This window comes from Prunus dulcis, chromosome 1, assembly GCF_902201215.1.
Source record: "Prunus dulcis chromosome 1, ALMONDv2, whole genome shotgun sequence".
In the NCBI taxonomy this organism is placed as follows: Eukaryota; Viridiplantae; Streptophyta; class Magnoliopsida; order Rosales; family Rosaceae; genus Prunus; species Prunus dulcis.
This window is the reverse complement of record NC_047650.1, coordinates 19283764-19296462: the sequence shown is the minus strand read 5'-3', so window position 1 is coordinate 19296462 and position 12699 is coordinate 19283764. Positions and strand designations below refer to the sequence as shown.

The window sequence follows — 12699 nt, the reverse complement described above, 5'->3', positions numbered from 1 at the left end:
TCCATATATATGCCACATCAACAAACTAATGGAGTTTTTTTTAAAATAATTTAAATTTTATAAAATGAAAAAATGAAAAAATGAAAAAACTAAAAGTTTAGGGTTCATAAATGGTCCTCAAGATTAAAATCTTTATATAAATGGTTTTTTCATTTATAAATAATTTTAAAAAGAAAACCCAAAATTTTATGAATTTTAAATTAAAAATAAAAAAATTCGTAGGGACCATTTGTGATAGGTGTGTGAACTTTAGGGATGTTTTGTGATATATATGTATGTCACGTCAGCAAACTAATGGAGTTTTTGATGGAACCTAATGGCAGAGACCATTTATAAATGCACATACTAACCTTGAGGACCATGAGTGACACAAAAAAAACTTTAAGGATGCAATCTGATAGTTTCGTAAACCTTAGAGACGTTACTAAAAAGGTCATCTTAAAGACTAACAAGGCCACATAAAAACCTTAATGATCAAAAGTTATAATTTCGTTAATCTCAATGGCTATTTGTAAAAATAACTCAAACTCAATAATAGCTAAATTTTGACACACAACAAAATGAGGACCAAACACCCCTACAAAATAATACAATCAAAACTTAGCAAAAAATTCAACAACCAAATAAAGATGGAGAATGCGTACAACTGCCGCACCATTGACCAGACACAAGACTAGTTAGAAAAACAAAATGAAATGCAATATTATATGATCACATTTCTATCTTCTCCAATATAATTTTAGGATTCAGCATGGAGATTTGGAGACTGCGTAAACCCTTCTAGGCGTACAAATCTTAACACGCTTTACCAAACTACCCTCACCACCCTTCAAAATTTCACCACTAGAACAATGAAACACACCGTAATTACCGCGGCCGTCTGCAAGGGTAATTAAGTCATGAAAAGTGACAACGATGAAAACAAATTGCGACTTTTAAATTACACACAGAGGACGCCCAACGGTCCAACTTTGACTCTCTCGCTCTAGAAAAATTCTCTCTGGAATGCTGGTCATCTACAAATTCAACTCCTCGCGCATGGGTTTCCCAAACCCTGAAAACCCTAAACACCTGTTACTTGAAACCCTTGGAAGACCGTTTAATTTCTGATTCAATTGCACTCGAATTTCCAAAGTCCCAACGCCATCATGGAAACGGTGTCGTTGGATTTCCTGGTCCCGTCCTTATGGGAGATCGAGGTCACAGTGGCTGCCTCCGTCTTCGTGATCTTCGCTTACTGGTTCTTCACGTACAGGGGCGGCGGAGGTGGATATGCTGATCGCCCAGTTGTGGACAATTCTGGTGCTTTCGGAGATGCCATTGATGACAAAGACAAGGTCAATCCGCTAATTTGATTTTCTCTTTACTTTGATTTTGATTATCAAATTTCGAACCTTCTGTGTATGTTTATAGTGTTTTCTTTTGGGTGGGTAGTATGCTTGTGAATTGTGTAGCTTCATATGATTGTGCTTCATATTCTGGAACTAGATGATAAAGTCAAGGTCAACTCAGTAAATGAACTTTGTTTTCTTTTTTTTGGTTAAAAAGCTGAATACTTACTTCAATACTTCATTGAAGGCCAGCGCAAGCTTTCTTGTTGTTTTGTTTGTTCTTTTTTGTGCGAGTTTTATTGGGTTTTGATGATAAAGACAAGGTCAATTCGGTCCTTATTAAATTTTTATGCATGAAATTTCCCTCCCCCCCCATTTGCAATAGTTATGTTGATATATTTTGAAAGATTGTCAGGTTTGGTTCTTTCTTGCTTATAGTTATGTCAATTGGTTTCTGCTTTCCATGATTATCGTCTATGGTAGTAGACCAGTTCTTGATTTTTGTTTCTTTGGTTTTCTATCCAAAGTTCTTCTTTTGGCATATAGAAACAATGAAGTTTGGTTAACTTTGTTCTAATATTTTTAATGCGTATTTGTCGGTGTTTGTAGTAATTAATGCCATCTTTGTGATAAAACGAGGTCAGCTGAAGTCATTTCTAATCTTTCCTTTCTATTGGGTGCGTGTGTTTCAGAAATCAATATTTTAGGAATCCTAAAACCAATTCTTTGGTGGTGTTAATTGAAACCGAGGGGATCTAGCATTGTATTCCAGTGTTTGAAATGCGGGGAATAGAACTGTGTTTATAAAGATACCGCAGAGCTTGAAGAAGCGAGCCCCTTTCAGACAGCAGTGTTTTACTTTTTGGAAAAACAAATAGAAGGGCATAATTGTTATTTTGATTTGTGGTTAACACCAGGGATGGGTTTAGGAAATTAACCCCTTCCCTTGGGAACACATAACCTTCATTTTTGGGTTTTGGATACCTATGTAAAAAGTCAAATGCAGAGTAATTTGCACTTACCAGACGTGCAATGCATTATTAGAAAATGCTAAATCATTCTTGGCCTTAATTCCATGCAACAGACACAACCTCATTATCAGATTTTTCTTCTTGTTGAAATTTGGACTTTTGTTGTTGCTGTTGTTTAGCATTATTATCTAATTTCTGCATTTATGGTTATCATTGTCCTTGATGCAAAGTCAGTAAGAGTCTGGGAAATACGTTATTGAGTTTGTGGATAAATCATGAATAAAAGAATTTAGTAATTCCCTTCATGTAATAACTGCTTTTGGAGTCCTTTTTTTAATAGTTACTCTATTTTCCAAACAAAAAAAGAAAAAACAGAAGGAAGTTTACCATATGAAGTAGCATTAACCCCACGAGAGTAGCTCCTGAAATTGTGGGTGATAAAGAATTGTTCTTGACAAACAACAAAATTGGAAACTAAGTCTGCCTTCCTACACTTGTTTCGGTTACCGTTAGATTCTGTGTTGTGCGGAAAGGCTAATTATTAATCTAAAGAAATCTTTTGAGGGTTACTTATGTTGATCATGAGGTGGTGAGCGACCAAAATGATATTTTGTCGATCTTAATTGTATACATGCTGTCTTCACACATTGTTGTTGGGCATCCGTTAATGTCGCAAGATGCATTTTCATATGCAGCCTGTTTCCTTGAATAATTTTTAACTTGTTTGACATGCAGTTCTGCACTTATTTTGTAGATCCAGTTGAAAGGAGATCTTCAAAACAGTTCTGCATATTTAATCAAGGTATAGCATGATTGATTCTGGGGTGGTTGCTTGAATAGATGAAGACCTGGATATAATAATTGGAGTTGTTTCCTTATTTATGTATTTTGTTGTTTGCATAATGTTATTTATTTATTTATTATGAGATGGTGCACTACTTTCCAGCTGGAACTGTTGGCTGCTAAGAATCTCATTGGTGCAAACTTAAATGGCACGTCGGATCCCTATGCTATGATCACTTGTGGAACAGAAAAGCGATTCAGGTGACCTGATTCTGGTTCTCTTTGTTTGCCACTTTTTACTTAATTATGGTTAAAAATAGACAGATAAATATATGTGTGTATGTATTTCTTACATTTCATGAGAAGGTTTTATTTACTTTTGTTGCTGGTGCAGTTCAATGGTCCCTGGTTCGAGAAATCCTTTGTGGGGAGAGGAGTTTAATTTTTCTGTTGATGAGCTTCCTGTCAAGGTACCTATCATGTTTTGTAATTTTTATCTGTTGGCACTGTCAAGAATGTAATTGTGAGGTTCAATAATGACAAATGCATTTTTCAAATAATTTTTTTTACTGAATCAACTGAAGTTTAAAGTTCTACATCTTGTGTTGGTTTCCTTTTTTCTTTTATTTATTATTTTTTTATTGATAAACTAGGTTCAACCTTACATATAATATATCTTTATTTTTCCAATAAGCTATACAGGAAACCTGGTTGTAATGTAATGTTTGTAAGGCTTACCTGGTGCTGTAATTTCTGTGCTCCCTGCATTTCTGTTAAAACTAATGAACCAATGTTTCTTGTCCTTTTGAGGCCTTATAGTTTCATTGTATGTTGTCTCTGCAGATTAATGACCTAGTTGATTTATTTATGTAGGATTGGTTTATTAAACTGATGTATTTTCCGTTTGCCCTTGCAGATTAATGTGACAATATATGACTGGGATATAATATGGAAAAGCACTGTTCTAGGTTCAGTGACTGTTCCAGTTGAAAATGAGGGTCAAACAGGTGCAGTATGGTATACATTGGATAGCTCATCGGGGCAGGTAGTTCTTTCTGCATATTACCTTTTTGGGTTTAGTTTTATCATTTGTATGGTTATTTCTATGATCACTATCCTTGTACAAATCAATTAGAATCTTGTTTTGTCTTGTCAGGTGTGTCTCCACATAAAAACAATAAAACTGCCTGTGAATTCTTCAAGGTAGTCTTTTTAGTTTATATCTTTCTAACATTTTCTTTCAGTTTATCTTTGGAGCCATTATCCTATGCCTGTAAAGTCATAAGTTGAAGTCATCACTAGCGATGGTTGTGCGGATTTCATAATCATATATTTTGCCTTTTTATATCAATCCTAGAAATAAATATATTTCACTGTGTTTCATTTCATGTGATTTTCTGTTTGTATGATATGATGATATTAAATATTTGATTCCAATCATGCTTTAACAGTTTTATTTTTCCCTTCGCTGCACATGATGGGACTACACCCTTCTTACACTAAGACAGCTCTCTTTCTTTTTCCTTTTTTTCTATGCATGCCTGGTTGAGTCATGAGAGTAGGCACTGGATTAAAATATATATATATTTTTTTAATGTTATGGTTGCAATCGTTAATATAATTTCTTTAATTGGTATTATTGATGGGAGCTGATTTTCCAACTCCTCTTGCCCACTTACACTCCCTTTTGTTTTTTTAATACTTTTGTAATTACCATTAAAAGGGAGTGTAAGCGGACAAAAGGGGAGTGGGAAAATCAGCACCCTTATTAATATGTCCTAATTACCATGCAATTAGTGGTAGGGCTATGAATGGCTATGCTGGAGCTAATCCTCGAAGAAGGGTACCTTCAGATAAACAAGGGCCTACAGTGGTTCATCAAAAGCCAGGCCCTCTCCAAACTATATTTAATCTACTTCCAGATGAGGTGAGTTGAGTGGAACGTGTTTGGCAATGTTTATATGTGAAACTCTTAATGACATATATCTATTGTACATGTACATGATTGTTCGTTTAATTATGTCTAGTTGTTCCAGTCGTGGGACTAATATAGTATCTGTTTCAGGTTGTGGAACATAGTTATTCATGTGCACTTGAGAGGTCATTCTTGTATCATGGCCGTATGTATGTCTCTGCATGGCACATTTGCTTCCACTCTAATGTGTTTTCTAAGCAAATGAAGGTTAGGCTATTGTTATTTTCTATCAAGTTTAAGCCAATATCATAAGACATTGTTTCTTTTTGAATCATGAGAGACTAATTTAAAAAGTTTGACAGTGCTCCTAATTGATTATAGTTTTCACTGTTTTGTCATACTCATATCTTCATATTACTGTCCTTGTCTTTAACATTCATTAGCAGTTCAACATATTGCATGATAAAGTAATTTTGACTCTTAACAACCATCCTACATAAATGCTTTAGATTTCACAGGATCTTATTAGTCTTTAAATCTGGGAAAATATAATAAGGAATTAGGATTAGGGTCTGCAACAGTTTGGTCCATATCTTTTAAAAATTGGGAAAATAACCTTAAATTTACGAATTGTTATGCCATTAGTCAGTTCGTTTGTCAAACTATCAGGTTAGCTCCTATTTTTGTGGGGCAATCGGTGGCATGATATTTTGGTTATATGGATGTTAGATTGATGCCACCACGTGAGCCATTTTTCATCCCTTTCTGTGTCTAGAAGGTTAAGTTTTCTTTGAGAAACGTTTGTATTTGTTGTCCAATGGCATCCCTTAATCCATGTTTCATTGATCTGGCGTTCAAATAAGCAAAACAATGGGTTGAGTGCTAAGTCAAAAAACAAAGGTTGGCTTGACGGTTTGACTGTAAAAGGGCCTACTGTATGGATTTGTAGGGTTATTGTCAATTTTAAAAGACAAAGACCAAACTGTCACTTACCCCAAACCACAGGGGTGCAAAGTATCATTGACCCCTTTAAATTCATCATGGATATTGTTTTACTTATCTCAACAAGTGCTTTCCAACTTGAAAATTTATGGACAGTTAGACGTTTAGGAAGAAAGTTATGATATTTTAAAGTTGCTTAAAAAATCAGTGGCATATTTATAATTTTCCTTTTTAATCAACTTTGAAATATCATAACTTTAATATTACTATTTGAATTTTTTTTTTTTTGTAATAGACTATGTTCTTTGGATTTCTTGACTCACAATCTCAAAAAGGTATGCCCCTTAAAAATATCAGTGGCATATTGTTTTATTGCATGTCATTGGATTGATTTATTGTTTTTTTTTATTTTTAAAATTTTTGGCAGATGTATGATGGTAACCTTTAAATGTCATTTAGAATTTCTAATATCATGTGCTTTTTTTCACTTTTGACAGGTCATCATACCATTTGGTGATATTGATGAGGTGCTCTCTCTCTCTCTCTCTCTCTCTCTCTCTCTATATATATATATATATATATTCTCTCTCTAAGGTTACAGGGTTGATTAATTTGCAATGCTTAATCCTGTGGAATTTATTGTTAAAGATTCGGAGGAGTCAGCATGCATTCATTAATCCTGCTATAACAATTATACTTCGCATGGGTGCTGGTGGGCATGGTGTGCCTCCTTTGGGGAGTCCTGACGGTCAGTGATTAGTTCTAAACACTTTTAATAGGGACTTTTTTTACTTTTAGTCTTTGTTTTAGACGAGCTTCAAAATGCGAGCTTACGTTTAACAGCATTTTCAAACTTTGTTTCTGTTATTCTATAGACTATGTGCTGTATCTGTACTGTTTTACCAAAATAGAATATAGAGCTCTTCGCAAACAAACAACTAGGATATGGAACTTCAGCGCTGCATTTCATTTTATTTCTTCTTGTTTGTCTTTTTTCCGGATCTGTAAGGTTGAATTGGGCCGGCTAGCTAGGTTGAGTTTTTAGAGCCTATTGGAGCTCAGCCTGCTTTGTATAGCTCTATTTCCAAGTTAATCTGGGTATCGTATCAGATCTTTTAGCCCAAGCTCACAATGTCTTTTATGATTGTCTATGGGCTGAGTTTGGGCCAACCTAAGGTGGAAAGGTTATCTTAAGTTTCTCCAACAATTTGTTTTCTTTTGACTCTTAACTTATTAGCCATAGGCACTGGACCCTAAACCTGCAGGTAACATGTTGATGACTGGACCACTATCCTCTTCTATTCCTGGTAGATTACTTGTCCACTTTGCTGCACAGCACCTCTTATGAAATAAAATTTCATCTTATCGTTTAACAAAAAAACAAAAACAACTTGTGCTAATTACCAGTTGCACAACGGTGGGTGGGTTCGTTTCAGAGTTGAATATTGCCAAGCATTATGTGCTTGTCTTCTAATTAGGCGTAATGCTGGTGGTGTAGGAGCACTCACAGAGGTATTTAGGGGCTTTGGGAAGGCTACTTGATACTTAGAGAGGAAAAGAGGAAGATAACCTAAAAGGCCATAATATACACATAGTAAATGAACAAAACCAACGGCCACAACATTAGCCAATTAACAAATCTGGATAGTACAAAAATTCCCTTTTCGAGTTATAGTGAATATAGCTTATAAAATATAAACCTGACCACTTACTAATATAGATAAACCAAAATGAGGACTCAATAATGACTGAAGTGGACTGTGAACAAGATGATCTTTAAGCAAGTTTTTTTTAAAAAAAATTTATAAACAAACTTTTAGTTGTCTGCATAAGTTGGTATATGGGTGTTGCATTAATTTGAATTTCTCAAGAGTGTTTTTTATTTCTCATACAAATGCTAAATTTTTGTTTCGTTCTGTATGTCCTGACAGTAAGTTGGCTTTTCGATGGTGAATTCTTCTTTTGCATTTTCATTGAAGTGCTGGTTTTCAAGTTTTAATGTTGTTTTTTGAATCTATTGTGGATTCTTTTTTATTCTGACCGTTGATCATTTAAAATGAGTTTAGGTAATGTACTTGTTCAGAGTGCAGATGGGAGGACAGTGCTTTGATTTATTGGTCGTGTCTAAATTGTGAATTTTGTTTCTAATCTTCAATATTTCTCATTTCAGCTTCTTATAAATATTGAATCATATCATAAGATCCTCTCATTAGACCTGAGTTGCATGAAGCTTCTGTAAAAGTGCCTCTTCCAGTTTCTTGATTGCATGTAAGCTTTGCAGTGTATTCTAATTTTGTTCATCTTTTTTCTTGTTTTTCCCCATTGGTGTCTTTCCTGGATAAATTTTTGTTTGTATGACTTGCATTGAATCAGACTTATTCACAATTGTTTCGTTTGGTGTCTCTAGTACAAAGTAAATGCACATTCTATGGTTGATGTCTTATGTACGGGCTTTTATATTGACTTGTTTTTCCATATGAGTTATGGTTTTTATGTTCTTTAGTCTTTCGTTTTATTTTTTACTGTATGAGCATATTTATTTGGAGTACTCTTGGGAAAAATCATTAAGATGAATTTACCTGTTAATGCGTGTTTTGTGGTTTTATCGCCTTGCCATTTTCAGGTAGAGTGAGATATAAATTTGCATCATTTTGGAACAGGAATCATGCATTTAGAGGTCTCCATCGCACAGAAAAGAATTACCATGCAATGTTAGAAGCTGAGAAGAAGGTTGATACCGTGTATTTCATGAGTTTTGTTGTCTACCTGGGTTAATGTTTTTGAAGTTCACTCATGTTTTATCTACTAGAGAGAGCTGGAGCCTGATCTAGCTTTGACAGAACTGAACTTTATAACTCAATCATGTTAATTTTATATCACCAATTACTATAATCATGAAAATGTTGATGTAGTAAAAAAACAAATATCTTTCTTGTGTTCTTTTGATATAGTGTGACAGAAGCATCCTGACGGGGCCACTGAAATTCTGTGGCTTTAGCGTTCACAAGATCAATTTCAGCGGCTTTGGCATTTACAATATCAAGTTTGCACGTGCATTCTTTCAACGTGTATTTAAATCTTAGAAGCAATTCCACTCTCATTGAATCCTGGCTTTGCCTGTTTTACATCTGTTATTGATTTTTAAAATGCGAATCTCCCCCTTTTATTTATCCATCATGCGTTAGCTTGCTGATTCTTTCCCTCTACATTGCTTGAAATGGTTGGATGGAGAATTTTTTATTTTTATTTTCTTTTGATATGTACTCTCTGGTATATAGGAAAAGGCAGCGTCAGCACTGCGTGCACATAGCAGTTCTGTAAAAGGAAGTCAGGCTAAGATTCCTGAAGATATCATCCCCAAAACTGGAAAGCTTCCAGCTTTTATCAAGGAAGAAGTGATAACTAGTATATATAATGTATGAATCATTTTAGTTTGTTTTCCACCATTATATTAGGTATGTTAATCAGTTATTAATAAACAGTGTTTCTTCCAGGATGTTTTCCCATGCACAGCTGAGAAGTTCTTCAATTTGTTGTTGAGTGATGGTTCAAATTATTTACATGAGTATCGTTCAGCACGAAAAGACACTAATCTTGTTGTAAGTACCTTTTATTTTAAATAGTGCATGTTGATTACATATCGGAATTTTGTGAATTTATGTGCGGGGTCTTGGTTGCAAGCTTTTCTTTCCTAATCCCAATATTTGAGTCTGATGGTTTCGTGGCTAGTAATCGTGTAGGATAATTAGTGGTACTGTGTAGTTCTTTCAACCTAGGAGAATAGTGTTTTTTGACTTCTAATCTGAAATTTCATTTGTTGATAAAGTCTTAATAAAATACTGTTCTATTTTCTAAGAATCTAAGATGGGCATCTTGTCTGTCCTGTGTACTTTTTACTATTAAAATCTTGTTTCCCTATCGAAATAAAATAAAATTTCTTGTTTGTTATATTTTCAGATTGGACAGTGGCATCCCGCAGATGAATATGATGGTCAACTCAGAGAAATAACATTCAGGTGCATTTGTAACAGTCCCATGTGCCCCCCGGATACAGCCATGACAGAATGGCAGCATGCTGTTTTATCACCAGACAAGAAAACACTGGTGCAGTGACTTTTGCCTGCCCCTTCTTTCATTGTGTTGTTTCTAGTGTTAGATTTTCGAAATGTAGTAATATTCTTTGTAGTAACATTATTTGTTCTTTCATTAGTTATTTTAAATTTCCTTTTATTTTTTCTTCTGAAGTTCTTTGCTATCTTTTTATTTTTTTATGTTTTATATTTCTTATTTTCTCAGATTTTGCTCATTGTTTTAGGTGTTTGAGACAGTGCAGCAGGCTCATGATGTTCCATTCGGGTCTTACTTCGAGGTATGCAATACATTGATGATGCTTTTTTGCTTTTCAGATGTAATATTTTCTGGATCCTGATTTGAGATTGGTATGTGTTAGAATTCGTGATATGATTTTATCCTTCTTATTTGACAAAATAACGATGTCTTCAGTTTATTGTTAAACCAAGGAAGAAAAACCTAATGAGTTACATTACTAGCACTTGGGAAGTTTTGGTACAGATGATAATTTTGTGGACTTCCATCAGTTTGTTTATTTTCTGTCCATGTTCCTTAGTTAAGGTGCTCAACCTATATTCTAGAAACCTGCACTTTTTTTTTTTTTTTAAGAAGGAAATTTTATTGCAGAGAACAATAAAAACAAGAGTGGTCAAGGAGACCACTACAAACAGCACAGAAAAAGAAGAAACAACATAGAGAGCAAAATATCCCTAAGGCACCAACACAGTAAGCCTGAAAGGACAGACTTAGCCTGGAAAGCAAAAGAAGGGCAGCTTTCCAATCAAGCCAAATAAACCTAAAAGAAAGATCTCTAAATTCTGACGAAGTCGAAGCCCAAAGTGAAGACCACTTTCTCCCATAACTCCTCACCTTCACGACGAGCATGGTTATCAAAATTAGATCTATTACTTTCCAACCAAACCACCCATAAGACAGCCAAAACAGAGCAGCCCCAAAGCACCTTAGCTTTCTGTCCTTTTCCTGGAAGTTTATCTCTCCGATAAAAAGGATGAGCAGTCTTTGGATAGCACCCAGCTGATATCAAACTCCCTAAACAAACGCAACCACAGATTAAAGGTCACCAGGCAACGCAGGAAAAGATTACCAATCGACTCTGAGCTGCTTTTGCAGAGAGAGCACCACTGAGGGCAAAGGCAGGACATAGGCCTCCTCTGAATCATGTCACATGTGTTAACGTTCCCATGGCTCACAATCCAAGCAAAAACTCTCACTTTTGGCGGGCTTCTCAATTATATGGAGCATGTGGATCCTAATTAAATTGTATTTTGTTTCCTTGTTTCAGTACAAATTCAGTTCATTGAATTGGAATTATTTTTTTGACTGTCAGCCATCTAAAAATTTATGTTTGGCTCTAAGAAAATTGGATGAAAATCATGAAATAAGTAGTCTTGTCAGATTTCATCTGATGCAATTTCATGGCAATTCTTTGTGTCAGCTTCATCCAGTATTAACTTGTGAGCCAAAATTTTCTGATTGATAGTGTTGTCATTAATATCTAAACTTTTGTTAACGATTCGCTGCATCAGGTCCATGTCAGGTGGAGGTTGGATAGTAACGATGAAAACTCATGTACTATAGACATAAAAGTTGGTAAGTTTTTAAATTTGCCCTTCTGGTTTTGACCCCCATTAGTCAGCAGTTCTAATGCGTATAATTGCAAACCAAACTTGTGAAGTGAGGTTGTCTTTTCGTTGCTCTTGATGTAGTGGGGGCGGGGGGGCGGCGGGGTGGGGGTGTATGAACTTGTCATGCAAGGCTGTGGAAGCGGTGTAACATGTGACAGCTACACTGCTATATGAAACATTTGTTTGTTTCATTTTCGATTGTTTTGAACAAATTGGTCATGTTTTGCAATTTGTTACAGGTGTACATTTTAAGAAATGGTGTGTGATGCAATCCAAAATAAGGGCAGGGGCTATTAACGAGGTTTGTGCTATGCTTTGTTGTGGTTTCAATTGTTATTTTTGGTACATAATTACGCACAATGCCTCAACAATTGAATGTTCAATAATAATTGTTGTTGCTCAATGTAGTACAAGAAAGAGATCGAGCTGATGTTGGAAGTTGCCCGTTCATATATCATCAAGACGATGAGTAATTTGAGCGGTGAGACTGACAAAGCCACGTCACCCTCTGTAACTCAAGATAGCAGCTAATTTTTCCGATAAGGGCAGATTGTTTGGCTTATCTGTGCAATATGATTGTACCATATTTTCCTACTATTTTTATGTATGTTGAGCGACAGTTAATTGTATACGGAGAGGTTTGTCTTCAATTCGAACTTAAACCTGATATATAGCGGTTTATGATTTCTTGGACTTAAGACCCACTCATTATTAGGCTAACCCAATTCAACTCGAACTTTTTGTGATCGGATTGAGTGGTTTAGTCATGTCAACTCAAAATTAAACTTATTTTTAAGTTTTGGTTTCAACTCGTAACCTAACCCGTATATAGCGATTTATGATTTTTTGAACATAAGCTCACTCATTTTAAGGCCATCCCAATTCAACCCAACCCGCTATGATTGAGTTGGATGGTTTAGTTAAGTTGATCCAAAATTATCCCCACCCCGAGATCGTTTGACCGAGCAAAGAACCCCTTGGCCTACACTTCCTCAGGTCAAGGATGGTCAAGCTTTAGATTTGTATTTTTAGGGGTATAT

At 35.2% G+C, this 12699-nt stretch overlaps 1 protein-coding gene across 6 annotated transcripts; it reads left to right on the top strand.

Moving 5' to 3' along the window:
* The first annotated feature begins 843 nt into the window (after positions 1-843).
* LOC117633675 (BAG-associated GRAM protein 1) lies at positions 844-12444 on the top strand. 6 transcript variants are annotated; one of them, XM_034367382.1, is made up of 18 exons: positions 854-1337; positions 3057-3104; positions 3249-3346; positions 3480-3555; positions 4002-4130; positions 4242-4288; positions 4889-5012; positions 5151-5267; positions 6440-6469; positions 6591-6690; positions 8566-8672; positions 9221-9358; positions 9437-9541; positions 9900-10046; positions 10258-10311; positions 11561-11624; positions 11899-11960; positions 12068-12444. In XM_034367382.1, the coding sequence occupies exons 1-18, from the start codon at positions 1149-1151 to the stop codon at positions 12188-12190; spliced, it is 1758 nt and encodes a 585-aa protein (XP_034223273.1). In that variant the 5' UTR covers positions 854-1148; the 3' UTR covers positions 12191-12444. The 6 variants fall into 6 exon arrangements, with proteins under 6 accessions (XP_034223283.1, XP_034223273.1, XP_034223264.1 ...); XM_034367373.1 differs by having other exon boundaries at positions 856-1337; positions 4883-5012; XM_034367406.1 differs by having other exon boundaries at positions 1229-1337; positions 3038-3104; positions 4883-5012.
* The last annotated feature ends 255 nt before the right edge of the window (positions 12445-12699 follow it).